Source organism: Enoplosus armatus, chromosome 16 (assembly GCF_043641665.1).
Source record: "Enoplosus armatus isolate fEnoArm2 chromosome 16, fEnoArm2.hap1, whole genome shotgun sequence".
In the NCBI taxonomy this organism is placed as follows: domain Eukaryota; kingdom Metazoa; phylum Chordata; class Actinopteri; order Centrarchiformes; family Enoplosidae; genus Enoplosus; species Enoplosus armatus.
Genome location: NC_092195.1, coordinates 12,276,907 through 12,295,581, shown reverse-complemented (window position 1 = coordinate 12,295,581; position 18,675 = coordinate 12,276,907). Strand labels below are relative to the sequence as shown.

The 18,675-nt window shown below is 39.6% G+C and overlaps 1 protein-coding gene across 1 annotated transcript; it reads left to right on the top strand.

The window, feature by feature from the left end:
- Positions 1-12,095: 12,095 nt before the first annotated feature.
- On the top strand, positions 12,096-17,510 carry LOC139299130 (probable 2-ketogluconate reductase). Its single transcript, XM_070922032.1, has 6 exons — positions 12,096-12,212; positions 14,445-14,823; positions 15,835-16,006; positions 16,307-16,485; positions 16,577-16,673; positions 17,092-17,510. Exons 1-6 carry the CDS (start codon positions 12,096-12,098, stop codon positions 17,246-17,248), a joined length of 1,101 nt encoding a protein of 366 aa, XP_070778133.1. The 3' UTR covers positions 17,249-17,510.
- Positions 17,511-18,675: the final 1,165 nt, after the last annotated feature.

The window sequence follows — 18,675 nt, the reverse complement described above, 5'->3', positions numbered from 1 at the left end:
TCCAAAAGATAATCCAAGAACAGACAGAAATCCAGAGTGACTGAAAGAGACCCGATCTCAGATAGTGAGTTTATGAATGATACATTCATAACGCAACATGATCCGTCTGTGACCAGGCTGCAGAGCCGAGGGCAGTCATTCTCGACCTAACAGGCGAGCAATTATTAGACCTGCAAGATCTGCAATCTGATATCACGCACAGGTGAAAATTAGATAATTATATTTCATCTCAGCTGTGATAAGATAGTAAAAACGACAACCTTGCTCATCTCTGATCAGACAGATTCAGGACGACCTGAAACAACCCGAGAGGCTGCAGCTCAAGTCAAAGTTGAATGTGATTTTTTGATTTCAGGTTATACCACACACAGACACATGATTTTGAGGATAACAACACCACAATCACTCTCTTTCTTCTCTGCTATTTAAGCGAATCAAAGTAGATGGCAGGCCTCCAATGTTACCGCAAACTAGATGCATAGAGCACAGAGCCTTGTATGCCCAAATGTGACCTTTAACTTTAACTCTATTCAAAAGATCAACATCCGTGTCATTAAAGTGCAGGTAAGTACAGTGACACAAACTGAAATGGTAGCAAACTTTCTACAAAACTAGTGAGATCCTGCAGCATATCAAAGACTCACCATCATCTGCATGTGAGCAAGTAGGGAGAGGTTACTACTCAAACCAACTGAAACTAGCCTCTAGTGTTGTAGGTAGCTGAGAACAGAAAGCTTGTACATTATGTGTTATAAAAACAGCGATGTAAAAACTAACAACAAATTAATAAAATGAGAAAAGAAAATGGTTAAAATGTCTCATAAGTCTGGCATGTATGAATTTAAAGGTGACGGCTTGTTGGTTTAAATTTCTTACCTGCAGCTCTCATCAACACTTCTCGACACACCACACACATCTACTTCAAATAGTCTTTAAACGTCTTCTGGTTACAAACCTGATCAGCAGCACATTTCAAACCATCGAACGCTGCTGCAGCACGGCATAGCTTTAGGAGCAGCCCCTGCTCACGTTACTAGTATCGTGACGAGTGCAGCTCAGTGTAGCGTGCTTTAGTAGCTCCTTGAATATCTGACTGCAACTCTATCTGCTGTGTTATTTAGTGTAAGGTCAGAGCTGGTCTACGATTGGTCCAATCTGTACCAGAGTCTGGGGAAACAGCTAACATCTTCAGCAGGAGGTTTGTTCTGTTGCTGTCAGGAAAACAGGAATCCTGTGCCATCAGTAAGAGAAGGTTGTAGCTATTTGCAATTGCAGCTAAGTGAAAAAGTATTTAGAAAGTGAGATTAAAGTAAAGACGAGACTGTGCAACAACTAAAAGTCAAAGTAATTGTGTGTTTGTATGATGCCAACAGTCTCATGAGATTAATTGTTTCAGTAATTTTTTAAGCAAAAATGTCAAACATTATCTGCTACTGCTTCTAAAATGTGAGGATTTACTGCTTTTCTGAGTCACATATGATAGTAAATTGAATATCTTTTGGTTTTGGACTGTTGGTCAGACAAAACAAGTATTTTCAAGACTTCACCTCAGACTATGAGGTGACCATTTTTTCACAATTTCTTTACATTTTGACACGGCGGACTAAACGATTAATCAAGAAAATAATCAGCAGGTCGATCGATCATGAAAATAATCATTAGTTGCAGCTTCCTCCACAAGAGTGCAAACATTTTCAGACAATTTCAGATGAAAAATGAACACAAACTAAAAATAGCCCCCACTTCCTCTGACACTAACTAATGTTTATGTTTATTACCTCACCTTTATTACTGCCTATATCTGTCATTTCAACGGACATCAATCATATCTGAATATTGGCAAATGCTGGCAACGCAACTGGCACGGCGACTCAAATATTGTAAATATAAAAACTGTTTTTCTTGATAACGTCTTAAAGCATTTCTTTGCTTCTCTAAATGCTACTCATTGTCCCATCCATCCTGCCTTTGAGAAACCTGAGGCAGCCACTTCATCATAATGCAGCACACATGAGCTCCCATTGTCAGCCGGAGAGCTTCGTGTGCGTCAAGGCGTTGCAGGAAACCACAATCATGACAGAGAAGCCATTATGAGGGAGCGAATGAGAACAAGATAAAAAGAAAAAAGTGTCACTGACAACAACTGCAAGAAGGCAGGCTGAGCTGCAAAACAGACTCTGGATTGGACAAACGCACACACCACCACTCACACACTCGCAGCAAATTGTCACTGATTGCACGAGGAGGGTGCTGTTTACTTTGCACTGAATATCTAAATGTGCCTCTCTCTGAAACAGCCTGTTGTAAAGACAAAGGCCGCAGAGATGGAAATGTCAATCTGGCCGATGACTAAACAACTCCCACCCCTCTCTGCCAGTGATATCTGCTGTGCAGCATGTGTGAAATGCGGCTTTCAATCCAAAATATTATCTGTGTGACAGGCCAGAGTCTCTTTCCTTCTGTCTCATCCTTTATATCAGTATTTGAAGCTCCTTCCTCCTTCAGTTTAATCTTCCACTCATCCTTGCTTTCTCCCAATCACTCTCCTCCGTCCACTTCTAAAAAGGTCTAATTCAATTCAAAAAGAGCACGGACTGCTGCCCAGACGAGCATAACTACAGAGGATGCTGCAAATGTGGTCAGTCTGGCCCAAAACAAACCCGCAAGACACCCACGCAGATGAAAATAGAACATCTGTTCAAATTTAGAGTACATTTGTCAGAGTTCAACATCTTGAAATGTTTGGAGGGATGCTTTTGACACCAAGGGGGCTATTATCTCAACTCCACCCTTGTGTCAGCACCTCCGCAGGTCTTTACATTTTCTTGCTATGTTGTGTTGGCTGGCTGAGGTGAGAGGAGGGGCAGGATGAGGTATTATATCAAACATTTGGAAGCCACTGAGCTTCAAAAGATAGCAAAAATGAGATGTCATTTCAGAGTCTTTGTGTCAGTGTCAGTTTTATGTTTTCTCTGTGTGAGTCATCAAAATCTTTCATTCGATCCGCTAATGTCTTTTCAAAAACTTCACTGGGGTCGCCAGAGGAAATTCAGCCATGACAGGTTCTTGTTTACATCCCACATCAAAACCAAACCAAAAAATGGCATTCAATTATTACAAGCCACCAGCTAAAAAAAGTACATTTGCACTATTGCAGCTGCTGGATTGTTTGGTGGAAACCTGAAACCAATGTGTCCTATTGCTAAAGCAATTTAATGTATGGTTGCAACTAATGACTATTTGCATGACTGATTCATTTGTCAATCATTTCTTTGTTTAAATATTTAGTCTACATACTGTAGAACAGAGTCAAGCAATGAGCCCTCACATTTGAGAAGCTGGTAGAAATGAATGTCTTTACTTGATAAATGACTTGTATCTGTTATCTACATTCAAAATTGTTCCTGTTACATTTTCTATTTGGTTTATACTGTATGGAAATTGAATATCTTTGGATTTGGGACTGTGGTCGGATACATCAAGCAGTTTGTAGATCTCACCTTGGACTCAGAAATTGCGATGGACATTTTTTCCTCCGTTTTCTAAACAGTGAAATAAATTCCTATTTCATGTTCTAGTTCAAAACATGTTTGAAACGTAAAATATCTCCTTAAATGTGTCCTGTTGTTGTTGCACAAGCCATTCGAAGACCTCACCTTGGACTCAGGGAAATTGCAATGGACCTTTTTTTCCTGATATTATATTTTAAAAAATGACATTAACTGATAAATAACTGTCATGAGAGCAAGGAGAAGCTATAAATACTCATATTTAAGAGGCTGGAACCTGCAAATGTTTTACATTTGGGCCTGATAAATTATGCAAATTATTATCAAAATCCTTGACGATTCATTTTCTGCAACTATTTGATCTTTTCATCATTGATCTAATGCTGTTTTATCATATATGCACTGAAGCTCCCAAGATTGTCAGCTCATTACAGTGAAAACACATCTCACTGCTACTACACTGACTAGATAATCACAATCTCCACCGAAGACATTCACTCACAGTAAAACAAACTTGCACCACCAGTCCAATAACGCTACCTCCTCTCTCCTTGCTTTAATCCACTGACTGACTGATGTGTGTTTGCTGAAATGAGATACCCTGCCTCACTCAGCCTTGTGTGGTGGCAGGACTCCTTTTTCACTTCCTGTCCTCACTCACGCTACAATTAAATATGAAGTGTGTAAAGACATCAAGCTCCTCTGAGAGTTCATTTAGGACAGAAGAAGAAGAAGCGTCATCCGATTAGAAATCTAGGTAAAGCTTTATCCGCTGCTAGCATCTTGTAACGCTGCTGCACTGCAAAGTTATAGAAAATGAGGAACTACTGTTATACTTGTTATGTTACATAGACGAATAAGAGTGTCAGTAAGAGTTTCTAGCTGTAAGGTATCTGCTTCAACCTGTAAAGCCATCTCACCTGAGCTGGAAACAAAACAAAAGTAACAGGAAGCGGACAAACTGCGAGGGAGGGACGGACACAATATTAGCGACAACTTACCTCGCTTTTAAGTTGCTGTGGAGGTCCTGTTAATAAGTGTCTCTAATAGTCCATTACCTCGCGTCACCGGTGCGGACGGTAAAAGTTTTCAGAGACAACAACGCGGAGCAACAGGTTGCAGGAGCCACACAGGAGCTGGAGTTTCCCGGCTGCTCTCAGTCCAAACTCTACCAGTCTGTTTCTTGAGCCGCTGCACAGCCTCTGCTTAGTCCCGCAGCCTCTCACCGTGACGTCAAGACTGCTCGTCACGTGGGGCGGCGGCGGCCAATGGGAATCCGCGTTGTCCTGGCAACAAGAACCCGGCACCTGGACGGCGATTAGTATGAAAAGATTTACACAGAAGTTAGCGGTTTTTTGACTAATTAATTCATGAAAACATAGTTATATTATGAAAATAAGTACTAGAAGTTCTGAGTGGCAGTGTAGTCAATTTGCCGTGCTTTATAATACTTTCTGAATATCTCAGGAATATTAAGAAATTGTATTATTAAACAGTGAAGTCGGTTTGTTTTGGTACATACTAGCTACATTACTGCCCATAAAATACATTAGAATATATATATTTTATATATAGCTACATCTACTTATTGTTTCGTTTTTTCTGCTATTACTTGTTATTAACAGCATCACTTACTTTACTTGGATATTTCTGGTAGAAAGAATGTATCATGTTCGAGGTTGTAACATTTGATGCTGATATTAAAAAAACATAAACATAAAACATCTTAAAGCAGCATTTAGCAAATATTTCAAAAGCTTAAAATAGAGGGAAAACGTAGCTGTTTGAGCAGCCATGCAATGCATGTCTCCTTAGTTTACACCTGCCCACATTCTTGTCTTCAATAATGCAGTTTAATACAAATGTTATTTCATGCAAATGCATTTTCTAACCATAGTCTTGCATGCATTATATGTGTCTTATCTGCCTTGCAGAGGGGTATTTGCAACCTAGTCTCTTGCAGGGATTCAAATGATGAAGATAAACAGACTTCATTTTAAACTCTTTACTTTCTGCACTATCTTTGCATTGCCTTACATTACCTCCAGATGATATGTTCGGTTGCAGTGACAACATAATAGGCTTACTTATTTCTGAGTATTGCATGATGATGATGATGAGAGAGATTATGGTTATGATAACCAACATGCATTTGCTGTGACCGAGTACAAGTGTTCCCATGCAGGCACATTGGGAGCCATGCTTTACCTAAGATGATTAGTGGAAGTCAAAGCCACGGGGCTTATTCAGCCGGTGTTCCAGGGAGCATTTTCTTAATGGCCTTATAAAGTACACTGAGAGCCCCTCCCTCCCACTGAGTCAGCAAAATCCTGAACACACTGACAGATAGAATGATCCTCTGCATTCAAAAACTAAACACGAAAGACAAGTTTTAAATGTTATGTGAGAAAACATTGATTGACACACGCATGCAGGCATCATCTTAGCTTCTGTGAGATAAAATTTCATGTTGCACTTCTCTTTGCAATGTTGCAAAAACCCAAATCAATGGCTACAACATTGTACAATAGCTATAAAAGAAATGTATATAGGAGTCATATCTCAGCAGGGGTGCATTCAGGACCATTGTCCCTTGAAAAGTTGGTGGTAACTTATCTTTTAAAAACCCTGACATTGCCAGACCTGGAGGTTAAGTGAACTGAGATTCATGCATGAATGCATACAACAATGGTGACACATGCAACATCAAAAACTTGGTTGATAATGTTGATAATGTGCACATGCAACCCCAGTTGAGTACCGTTTTCTTTTTTTTTTGGGGGGGGGGGGGGGGGGGGGCAATTTATGCCTTTATTAAAGATAGAAGAGAAATAGCAACAAAGGTCCCAGCCAGACTCAAACCAGAGATGCTGTAAGTCACATGAACATCCCCAAAAACACAATCCTACATTGAGAGAAAACATAAATAAAGTTTTCAGAAACAATACTCTAGAGAGAGTGCCATGTATTTTGTGATAATAATCACAACAATACAAAATCTCATAAAACCTTAGATTTAAAAGTACTGGTTTAGTTTTGCTGTTGTCTGTTAATTTTGTTTCACTTATGTTTGTCTCGTGTATGCTATCTTTATGTACTAATGAGAAAGAAATAGAGGACTTGTTTCAAATAATAATGCAACTTTATACAAAAAAACGATACAAAAGCTAATGAAACATCAATGCATCCATTTATAATGATTGAACAAAGATCATGAGTCTCTGATGCCTTCACTGAGGCAGTTTCAGGGTGGGTAATTCAGTGTCGTGGTAGCATTGTTTGACATTGTAATGCTGAGTCATTGGCTTTAACCAGCAGACAACATTGTTATTCACTCTTAACAGAAGTGAGAGCTCATCAGTGAGTTTGACCCTGAGGGAAAGTCCCTGAGTACTGTGGAGCTAGCACTGCAACCTCTGACTAATAGGTTTGCATAACATTGATCTGACTGGCTGAAGCGCAATGAGCAACTCTGCACTCATCCATACACACACACCAGTGAGGCCTGGTCTGCCACAGCTCAAATGCCAAGAGGCTTTGAACTGGAGAGCCACCTTCTAAATCACCCGGCCCATGGCTCTACACGGGCTCTGTCATTAGGTAACAGCGGCTTTAAAGACAAGGCTAAGTAGCCGGTGCTGGATGGAGAAGCCACTGAGCTGCACAGTAGAGGACCAACAGCCTCTCCTCCTCTGCTGATTATCTGTTACCTAACCAGAAGGCGCTAACCTTATGCTGCTCTGAACCCGCTGGGGAGTGTGGCCAAAGTTTCGAGGTGAGCTAATCTCTCTGGCAGCCATTCCCTGGCTCAGGACTGTGATCTTATTGAGAAGAAGAAGCCACCCAAAGTTACACATTAAAAAAAACTCCATAATGAAATTCACCAGCAAGACTGCATCATCATGCCTTGTTTCTGTTACTGTCCAATATGTGATGTTATGATCTAGTGTGAGAGTGGTTACATATGTCTAGTGTATGCTGACGGTGTCCTCTGTATCAAAAGGCAAAGCATGGGTCACCGGGCACCAGAGAGGAGCAGGTGATCCTCCAGTCAGAGAACAAGGCCGGCTCTACTGAGTTGACCTCTGACTTCACCGAACAGCGCTGTGCGTCATGAGCAACAGACTAATGCTCAGGCTGACTGGATTACCCAGCAGGTGAATTTATTCTCAACCAGGACATGCTGAGTTGCGTGTTGAGCTTCTTCAGAACCATTAGAGAGACACAGGTGTGAACTGTGTGTGTGTGTGTGGTCTCTGTTGTGTTCCTGCAAGACAACAGCACCTGCAGGAGGGGGAATCCTCTGAACAAACCCAGGGACAAAACCCTAGGGGGGAATCCTGAGTCACCGAAGACACTCGCTTGTCCTGCAGATGTCCACTAACATGTTCTGCAGGCCGAGTCTCCACATGGTTCATATTGAAAGAGTTGGACACGAGATGTTAGCATAAACATGAAAACAGTGGCAAATACACAGTGAAGGAAACAGAGCCACTTTTCTCAGCACAACAATTCTGGTTATATTTTTGATGCAAACCCTCAAAGTATACACTATACACACATGCAAATCCGCTATGTTTTCTTACACATGTACTAAAAGGATATAATTAGATGATTATGTCTGCATTAGACTAGATGTAGCCTGTGGTTAAACCATGCACCAGGATCCTGAATGAAACATGTGCAGTTCTTAGAGGACTGTCAGTTATTAATACCAGTTTTAAAAAGAGACTAAATGTAAGAAAATAGGTTAAAAAAGTGCTTAAAAAAGGTATAATTTCCCCATAAATGTAAAACAATGTTTTAAAAGAAAAGAAAGTTAAAAGGAATTGTTAGAATCAGTACTTTACTCAAGGAGAACTGTTAGCTATTGATTACAGTTTTAAAAAGACACAGGCCTTTACAGCAAAGTAAACTTTAATAGAAAAAAAGATGTTTAAATGAAACTTGAATGAAAATTGCATTTCTAAAATGAACTTTGCAAGCATCCTCAACAAGGCACCAAATAGGGCTTTGTTACTGGTTCAAATTATAGTAATGAACCATTTAATTTACTAAATGTTGGTAAATATCACATTGACTGTGGGCATTTGCCTGCATCATTCTTTACAGATGACTTTTATTATTTTGTCTCTAGACCGTAGGAAAGAGTTATACATATAATTTGATTTTTGATTGACTTGTTTCACTGCAGTTTACTTACTGCCAGAAAATACAAGAAAGTAGACATGACACCACAGCACTAACACCATTTATAAATTCCACAGCGAAGCCATCTGCATTGTTTTGGAGTTTTATTTTTATCTGCTCAGAGGAGGCACAGTGAAAAGCGACTACACCTTGACTTCAAAGAGCTCTGTGGCGCCGATAAGCTGAGTCAGGATGAGGCTGTGGACTCACGTCAGCAAAGTATTATAGAGAGGCAGAGTTTACTTAAGGATTTTTTCACTCAGTGTCTCCTCTGTGCTGTACCGTGACAAACTGTGACACCACAGGTCAGATATAAGTCCTCACCTGTGTGCAAACATGAGACCATGACATGCAACACAATAAGTGCTGTCGTATTGAGCTATGATGTAAGGTGGTGATGAATACAGTGTTCTGAACAAATGTCTTGATGAAACGTGGGATGCTTTTTCCTTAAATTACAAAAACCTCCCATTTGACCTCCTGATGTGACTTGGATCGTACTTCCATGTTCAAAGAGCATTGTCAACAATATCTAAAATGCTGTGTGACAAGGCAGATAAATAATTGCTGTGTCTCCCACGTGAGTCAGCACTTTGCTGAAAGACCTTCTGCTGTCGGATGTGGCGGCAGTTGGAACTGGAGCTTGGCTGGAGATCTGAACTGGCTTAATGAAAGCCTAATGGACTCCTGGCCAGTACAGATAGAGGGAGGAAGAAGGCTGTGGCCTCAGATGCAAGGAGGAGAGACAAAGAGAAGGCATCGGAGGCTATGGGAGGAGGTGGATGAGAAAAAGTGTGGAGCTGGAAGTTTGAAGGAGTGCCCAGGTGACAGAGTGGGGGGAGAGGTAAGAAGAAGGGAGAGATGGGAGGAGGTGAAGAGGAACAACAGACACAGGTGTGGAGGAGGCGAGGGAAGGATGAGGAGGAGCAGATCCTTTAAGTTAAGGTGGTGAGATTATGCAACAGTGAAAAGCAGGTAAGCTGCTGATCTGCAGCTGCCTTGTACACATGGCCTCCCCTGATGTTGTTGCAGAAACACACACCCACATAGACAATAACATTACAAACAACTCCTTTTAATCAACTTTTACCAAATCTAGAGGGAAGCTGCAAGTTCAACAGGTGACCTTGTGACTAGTCGCGTATCTGCTTGAATTTACAGATAATTTGAGTGAAAGCTTCACTGAACAATTTACCTTCAAGATGCCATTGAGCATCAGTGAGTCAGGTCAGAGAGAAATACAGCAGTCGATTTCAGGTGTGGATAAATTTAAATCTTAAAAAGGTTTTAGTAACAGTTTAGAGGCTCAACAACCCACCTCAAGGCAAAGATAAAGAGGCTATAGTCAAAAATATAATAGATTGTCTAAAAATTGAAAAATCTAATCTAAAATGCTCTTTACCTCCGTGTGACTTATTACACAGTGTGGTTCCCAACTTCAGACCATCCCAAGATAAATCTGATTGGTCACATGACTAAAGGGATAACAACGAAAGATGCACAAAATTGTGTGTGTTTTCTAACTTTTCTATCATTCTTGCATTATTTGGACATATTCCTTCATTTTAATGGGTGTCTAGAGGTAGATCACACAGCAAAAAGGTTGGACACAGTGTTGTCCTGTTGTCTGCTGATTCTTTCGATAGGCTATTGCGAATAGAAACACTCAAGGTAGTTGGGGTCATCCATCCCACACAAAGGAGCAGCATCGGTGCGGGCAGGTTATGTGGGATGTGTCACTCCAGCTCAAAGCTGTTAGCAGCCTGAGCAGCAGCTTTCAAGACTTTCAGCACTGATAAGCTCATTCAAACACATGTGAAGTCATTGTGCTGCAGACAGACAGACACAGGTTAATATGTTACTGCCACCTAGTGGCTACATGTTCAAATAACATCGTATGTCCTAATGTAGGTGAGAATACTTCAAGTTCAAAGGCTCTTAAATAGTTGATAAGGAGTTTTGCAGTTATGGAAATTGTATTGTCGCCTTATGAAAGGCTCACTAAAGCTCTTTGAGTGTTTCTTATTATGATAACTTTATATTTTGTGGTTTCTGCAACATAAGTGTGTCTTTCTTTTCTCTCCAGTCGAGCACTTTGTAACTACTGCTTTAAAAAATGCTGTATATATAAAGTTGACTTAGTTTCTTATTTGTGGTTGAGCATATTCTATTTGCTGCACTGTGGCTTGGTGACCTGGATGACATTGCTAAAGGCAAAAACAAGCAGCAGTTTGTCTGTGACACAAAAGAAATTGCCAACAAAACATTTACATTCATGGCTTCTTATGGAACTTGTCAATGTGAATTAAGCACATTTTGCTCATCTGTATGTTATTATCATTTATCGTTTTTCATAATGAACAAATCTCACACCATCTTATACATTTTGCACATTGTGTTGATGCTAGAATCCAAACTTCTTGCACATGCTTGGTCATACATTTGGTTGGTTAACTGCCAATTTGCATGCACTTCAAATTACATGCTCTTCCAATTACATGCTCCTCTAATTCCAATTATTATTAGCTGCTACAGTTGCTTAACTTCCCCTTCGAGGATAATTCGTTTCCTCAAATCAAATCAGAATTTCCCACTGAACTGGAGGGGGAGAACATGATGACACTAACAAGCAGATACAACAGGAGGAGAATTGACAAGCTAAACTTCATGATACTGGAACAGTTGTGTACTGTCTCTTTATGGGTGGTGGGGGGGTTTCTGACCATTGGTTGCTGTGCTCGGTCTTGTGCAATCACCACCCAGAAGCTTCTGCCTACCCGCTCACTGAATGAAATCCTCCCCTCCTCTCTATGCCACTGGGTGTTGTCGACCCTCTGCAGCGTCTCCAGTTTAAACAGTTACATTTCATCTAATGCAAAGGGGAGGTCAGATGTTATCAAAGACCAGCTGAATGTCTTCCTCCCCCCCCTCCCTCTTAAACCTCAGTTTCTACCCCTCGTAACTGAGAGTCAGGAAACAGCAGGGTTGAGAAAAACTCTTCAAGTGCCAGCTGAAAAGGTGAGAACTCAACTAACAGAACTAACTAACTAAGAGAAATGTTGATGTCATTTAAAATATTTCTCTACTAAATACATCAAATATTTTTGTATCATTTGATGCATTAGCTTGTTTGGGATTTTTTAGGTGACCCGCAAGTTTCATGTTAATCATTTATTCATAGAAGTTTGACCTGTGGACTTTCACTTCATGCACACTAAAAATACGACTGAATTAACACTTTCCTCCACTCTGTTTTATGTTGAAGGATTATTTGCACATCAAATCAGCAGTAATTATTGATTGCCACCTTGCAGATAATCATTTCTGCTGGGTTTAAATTTTTTCTGTAACATTATAAAACTCTATATTGACAATATCATTAACTTGCCAGCCAGAATGCGAAGTCTCTGCTATGTCCAGTGTGTGAGGAGACTGTGGGGTTCAGCACAAGCATCCCGGCTTCTTAAAGTGACTAACATGCACAGATCTGTGCGCCAGCTGCAACACAAAAAGGTATTGTCGAGGGGCTTGTAATGGGAGTGTTTTTGGGGATATGCTGGATACAAACTTTGGTTGGAGTAAGAGGACAGGGTCGGGTGCAGGGCTGAAGGTCAGTGAACTCAATCTGAGCATTGACATACAGTACAGTATGATCATAATGACTTGTGACCTATTCCCAGCACCAATATTATGATCCACCAGTAACATTTCTCTGACTTAAATCAATAATTTATTGGCACATTCAACTAAAAAAAACCTACTTCCAGTTAACATTCTTTGATTTATTTTTCTTACATCACAAGAAACATATGCTTTATGATTACTGTGCCAAATTATCTCTGCTCTCACACCAGAATATACTGCAGTGATATTTCATGTGTTTTTACTGTATAGAGATCTGCGGTCTCCCTCCTCGAGCAGCAGAAACCCTACGTCTTGTTCAGACCTTAGTCGTCTTAGCCACGTACACGAGACAATACAAAAACATAACCGTGGACATTAGTTGTAATTTCCTCATCAAGAGCAATGAAGCCTGTTTAAATTAAACCATAAGTATTAAGGAATGAGAGATGTTTAAAATGAAGTCTGGGTCAACCAAAGTCCACTTCAAGTTTCCAGTCTTCGGTTCAGTTTGACCATAATTGTCGAACAGATTAGACATTAAACTGGATGTTGTTGCTAACCCTCCTGACCTGGTGTAGTGAAAGCCTCCCAGCATGCACAGGGGCAACAGGTTTATGGACATCAGCCTCTGTTTATGCATGTCTCTGCAAACGTTATTAGTATCATCATGTTTGACATTTTGTTTTAGAGTGTTCCCACTTTTATATCAGGCTGAAGCTCTGCTGTAAGAAGCCAATAACATTCACTGATGAACTCAATTTATCAGCTTGGTGAGTCGTTCAGAGTGAAAATATTAGCCTGCCACAATATTGACATTCTGAAATTACACTCATGTAATTTCATATTGATTTATGTTTTCCTCAATAATAAAACAAACGTTGACTTATTTTATGATTATTAAAGATTATTTTTGTGTTTCTTTCATACTGAATATAATGCTTCTCTCTCAGGCATAACATTTTAAAGGTGTCCTATCAACCTAAAAATGAGTCAAATATCTTTGGCCTGGATTCATTTGAAACACTAAAAACCATTAACAATAAAAATTATTATTATGATCATTATTATTATGATCATTATTATTATTATCATTATTATTATTATCTAATAGTAGTTATTATTATTATCTAATAGTAGTAGTAGAAGGAGGTGTAGTATTGTTGAAATGCAGCTCTTATTTTGAAATCCTAAACATTGCCTAAGTAGTTCTTCCTGGTTCAAGTGCAGAGGGAACCCAGAACAAGGAACACTTGTGAGTGCTGTCCCGTCCATGATTTTTTGTAAGTTCTTACTGAATTTGTATAACCACTGGTTATTATTGATAACAGGTTATTATTGATAACAGGTTATTAATAAGTGTTTAATTCATGAGAAGTGATCTGAAGTAACTTGAGGCATCCATCTTGGATACTGCTGTGACAGCAGGCCCTGATTTTGACACCATTGACTATCAGTTATGCTATATTGTGATGTCATATGTATTGAGAAGACTGTAAAGACCGGAGACAGGGGGGAAACAGCTAATCTGGCTCTGTTCAAAGGGAGCAGTGACTTCCTGGAGTCTGCGCTGGTTGCCTGGCAACTGCTCAGGGCCAATAGATAGTCTAAATTAAAAAATAAAGAACGAAACAAGTCGTTCATGAGTCGGCTTGCTGGTGCCAGATGAATGAAACCAACCAGGTTACTTTAAGGAACCGGTCCTCTCATCAGTACTTTGGACAGAGCTAGGCTAGCCCTTTCCCCCTGTTTCCAGTCTTTATGCAAAGCTAAGTTTAATATTTACTGCACAGACATTAACTTCTGCTTTGCAGCTCCCATTTTATCAGTTTATGATGTGTTTTGGTGAATACAGTACTACCAAATCTGGAATGAATTACATCACCACAAACTAATTACCACATGGTGAAACTGGAGCCTTTGGGCCCCCCGAGGGTCTGGAGGTCCAGGGCAGTTTGCTGACTTTGCCCCATTAGTGATCCAGCCTTGCTGAAAGTTACATTATTGTTTCATTAAAAGCCATTTTGAATCTGAAACCATATACCCCATCCCTGCCCACTCCAGGCCTTGAGATGAACCAAAGTTAGTGTGTTTCATATTGTGTTTTAACTTTCATCCCTCCAGGTGATGGAGGACAACAAGCCATGGGCTCTGATCTCAGAGGTGGGCAAGCAAGGTTACCTTGAAGAAGTCACTGACATAATGAAACAACACTTCCAAATCATCTGCCACAAAGACTTCCTTCAAAACGCCCAGCTGCACGGCCCTAAAATCCAGGCCCTGTTCTTGTGGAACACCAGTCCTGCAGCCGAGCCTTCGCTGCTCAGTTTGCTTCCCTCGCTGAAGGTGGTCGCCAACGGAGGAGTGGGCATCGACCACCTGGATGTGCCGTACATCAACAGTCTCGGCGTGAAGGTGACCAACACGCCCGGCGTGGTGAGCGATGCCACTGCAGATATCGCAATGGGACTGCTCCTGGCATCGGCGCGGAAGATCGTTGAGGGTGAGTCAAATCAAGTCTAGTCAGTTTTATTTATACAGACCAAAATCATACATTTGCCTCAAAGTGTTTCAGAATCTGTATGACACCATGTATCCTAAGACTCCCGAGGTCAAAGGTTAACTGAATCCTTTGAATTGTCAGTAGCCGAAGGCCAAACAAGATGCAGTCAGATGCATTCACACTTTAAGGAAGAGTCCTCAATGTGGTCATACAAAAACCTGCAGACTGTCTGAGGGTATGTCAGTATCAGGAAAGTAAGTTTTTGTTCATAATGGAAGAAAAATTAATGGTTAAGATATACAATTGTCTTAAATAAACATAATAAAACAAGTATTTTAATTTATAATATAAGTAATTTATGAAACAATTAATTTACCAACAACCTCTTTCTTAATTTAATACCTTCAGGACTCCCTTTTTACAGCTTTACTTGGTGGCTAATGTTGGTGTATGTTAGCAAACTTAATATGGATATTGCTGGAAAACAGACATTACTGAGTCAGTTCACTGACTTTATCACTCTTCACTATGGCACTATGATGTAGCATGAACCATTATCCTGAAATGGTCACTATTGGCCACAGTGGCTTTAAATAGTGTCATTCAAAACAGTATTAGTTAAAGAATTATCTTGAAATGTGCCAATTAACACTTGTATTTTTCTATTCCAATCCTCTGTTTTTAAATGAAGGATAGATTTATGAATTTGTAAAATTATTTAGGCCTTTAAATTTCACCTTGAGTCCATTAATTAATGATTCTTTCGATCACATTTCATCTCACTAATAATTTGTGGCCTGCTTTTTTAACTTTACTGACAGAGAGTAAAATTTGAGATTAATATAAATCAATTCATACTTATCATTAATTAAACTAATTATTAAATGCTGAAAACACCCTTCACATCCAGTAGACACCCGAGAATAATGTGTAGCAGCAGCAGTACAGGCTTTGATAAAAAAACGTTGTTGATTGAAGGATTTGAGTTTTTTTGGACCTGTTTTTCCACAGGTCACCAAATAGCTGTGGACCCAAAGACCACCAATATACCACTGAGCCTGATGGGAGTTGAAGTCACGGGGTCGACTCTGGGGATTATTGGAATGGGACACATTGGCTGCAAAATCGCTCAAAGAGGAAAAGGATTTGACATGAAGATCCTGTATCACAACAGGAGCAGGAGGTAAAAGTTTGATGACTAAATAGTTCATTTGGTTCAGAAGTAATTTGTAAGACTAATTTATATCAAACACAGGCATAATTCCTGAAATTATACCTGTTGTACATCTAAACAATAAAGGTAGATGGTAAATGATGTTTGACAATTTCAGAATGATATAATATTTTGTCAAAATCCACCAAAAAGCTGAGCCAACTTGTACAGATATTTGTAGATATATCACTACTATAATTAACATTTTAAAGCAATAAATCAACGAGACCATGTAAATGGTCAGCTCCATCTTTTCTCTGCGCTCTTCAGGAGCGTCGAAGATGAGCGGGCCGTCGGGGCGAGGTACTGTGAGAACATGGATGAGCTGCTGAGAGAGTCAGACTTTGTCATGCTGGCGGTCAACCTGAGCCCTGAGACCACAGGCCTGATCAGCCATAGAGAGCTGTCCCTCATGAAACCCACAGCGACACTGGTCAACATCAGCAGAGGTGAGGATAACGTGTTTCCTAGACTTTGCAAATCTTGGTAAAAAGAATTGCAGAAAGTTATTTTTTAGTCTAATTTCTTTTCGTGTCTCAGGTCTGGTTGTGGACCAGGATGCTTTAGTCGAAGCGCTGCAGTCTGGATCGATTCGTGCGGCAGCGCTAGACGTGACTCACCCTGAACCTTTGCCAAGGTCTAAAAACACCCACACTCTTCAACCAGAATCACTATCAGTTTTTATTGAAGTGAGATTTGTAATGAGTGAAAGAAGAATGACCACATTCTCCTTCTTTGAAATTTGAATTATGTGAATGTGTCTGAATGTCTGCTAACACAACCGCCATGAGAAAGTTCTAGGTGATAATATGTCAGTGTTCTTGTAAAGCCCTGGACATTTTTCAACCTCTTGACCAGCTTTTCTATTCTGTTAAACACAACCTGAAAAGGAAAAATGAATTCATCTGCACATACAAGTAAAGGGTGCAAGCAGGCACTGCTTTGTTTTAATTGATTAAAAGCCAAAACACACTGATGAAATATTAGTGAAAGGAAGCAGCACATTTACCAACACTGGCTGGATCCTAACAACTCCTCTTCTTCTTCTTGTGCAGGGATCATCCCCTCCTTGGCCTTCCCAATGTGCTGATCACCCCCCACGTTGGCACCAACACTTACACTACAACAAGGAGGATGGTACAGAGGATGGTAGAAAATGCTGTGGCTGCAGTGAAAGGCCAGTCTATTCCCAATGAAGTCAAACTAAAATGACTTCTTGGATGCTACCTCATCTGTCTGTAGTGAGAAGTGTTTTACTGCAAGATGAAGTACTTTTATCTTTTCATAATTTAGTTTTGGTCGTACGGTGATCTGTCTAACGATATGCCGTAATCACTGTGATAAACCTGATCCTTTATGTTACGTTAATATAACTAATGTATCAATTAGCAAATGTTGGATATTAAATGACATGATGATTTTAATGTTCAAGTGTAGCCTTACAACTTTGATTTCATTGTTATTGTACATGCTGTACCACTTTAACAAAAAAAAAAAGATAATAAAACTACCTCAAACTTTGCATCTTGCACACTTGACCTTCATTCCTTCCATGATCCTTCAACTTGATTGTACAGTAGTACAACAAAATTTCAAAATCTGATGGATTTTCTGCCCAACAATATCTTGTCAAGTCCTCACTATTATTAACAGCTGACAATACATGTGTGGGCAGTTGGAGCCTAAAGGTTACAGAGTTCAGCTTGCATATTTTAAATTCCTTTTATAAATGATTTACTTTAAACCGATCACAGTATTCGTTCCACTTCAGGGCGAAGACAGCCCTCCCTGCTGTTTTCACATTAGTTTACCGAGTTTAACCACTAACTTCATCCAAGAAAAATGACAGTGTAACACTGGTAAAAGACCATTAAATTAGATGAATAAATAAACAACCCCTCCTGTGATCAGTCTGAGGAGACAACAGGGCTGAAAATGTGCATCTTCCTGGTAAAACTAATGAAGAATGAAAAGAAATTTTGCTGTCATATATTAAATATATTAAGATGTATCCATATTATTGGCCCTAGACTAATGTTAATTATTCATAGTAATTTTAATTTCTATGCACTTCCACTGCAAGGTGATTTGCTCAATTCAAATCACATGTTTCACCAGTGTTTCGTAATCCTTTGTTGACTGTTGATTTCTTTTTAAGTTATATTTTGGATTTTACTATGACTTTCATCTCAAACAGCATATGTTAGCTAATCTATTATTTTATTATTCGTATGTATATCTTTTGGGTTTTAATGGTATTGTATCAATTTTACTACGATTATCTGCTATGGCTAAATATGACTAGCAATAATTAATAATTTAATTTTGTATCTCTTTATTATTATTACTATTATTATTATTAGCAGTAGTAGAAGCAGTGTTGCAAGTGTTATTATTGTGTCCACTGTTTTAAGAAGGAGTTGCAGATCTCTAAAACGCAGGGGATCTTTGCGGAGCTGCAGTTTGGCCGTTAATATCCCTGATTACAATAGAAACCCCTAAAACACAATTTAAAATATATAGCCAATATATACACATATAGACCTATAAACACAGGTTGTGACAGTCGGTACGGACCTTTACTAAATATTTATTACAAAAATACAGCTTCCCTGATTCTTTTAATTCAGGCATTGACA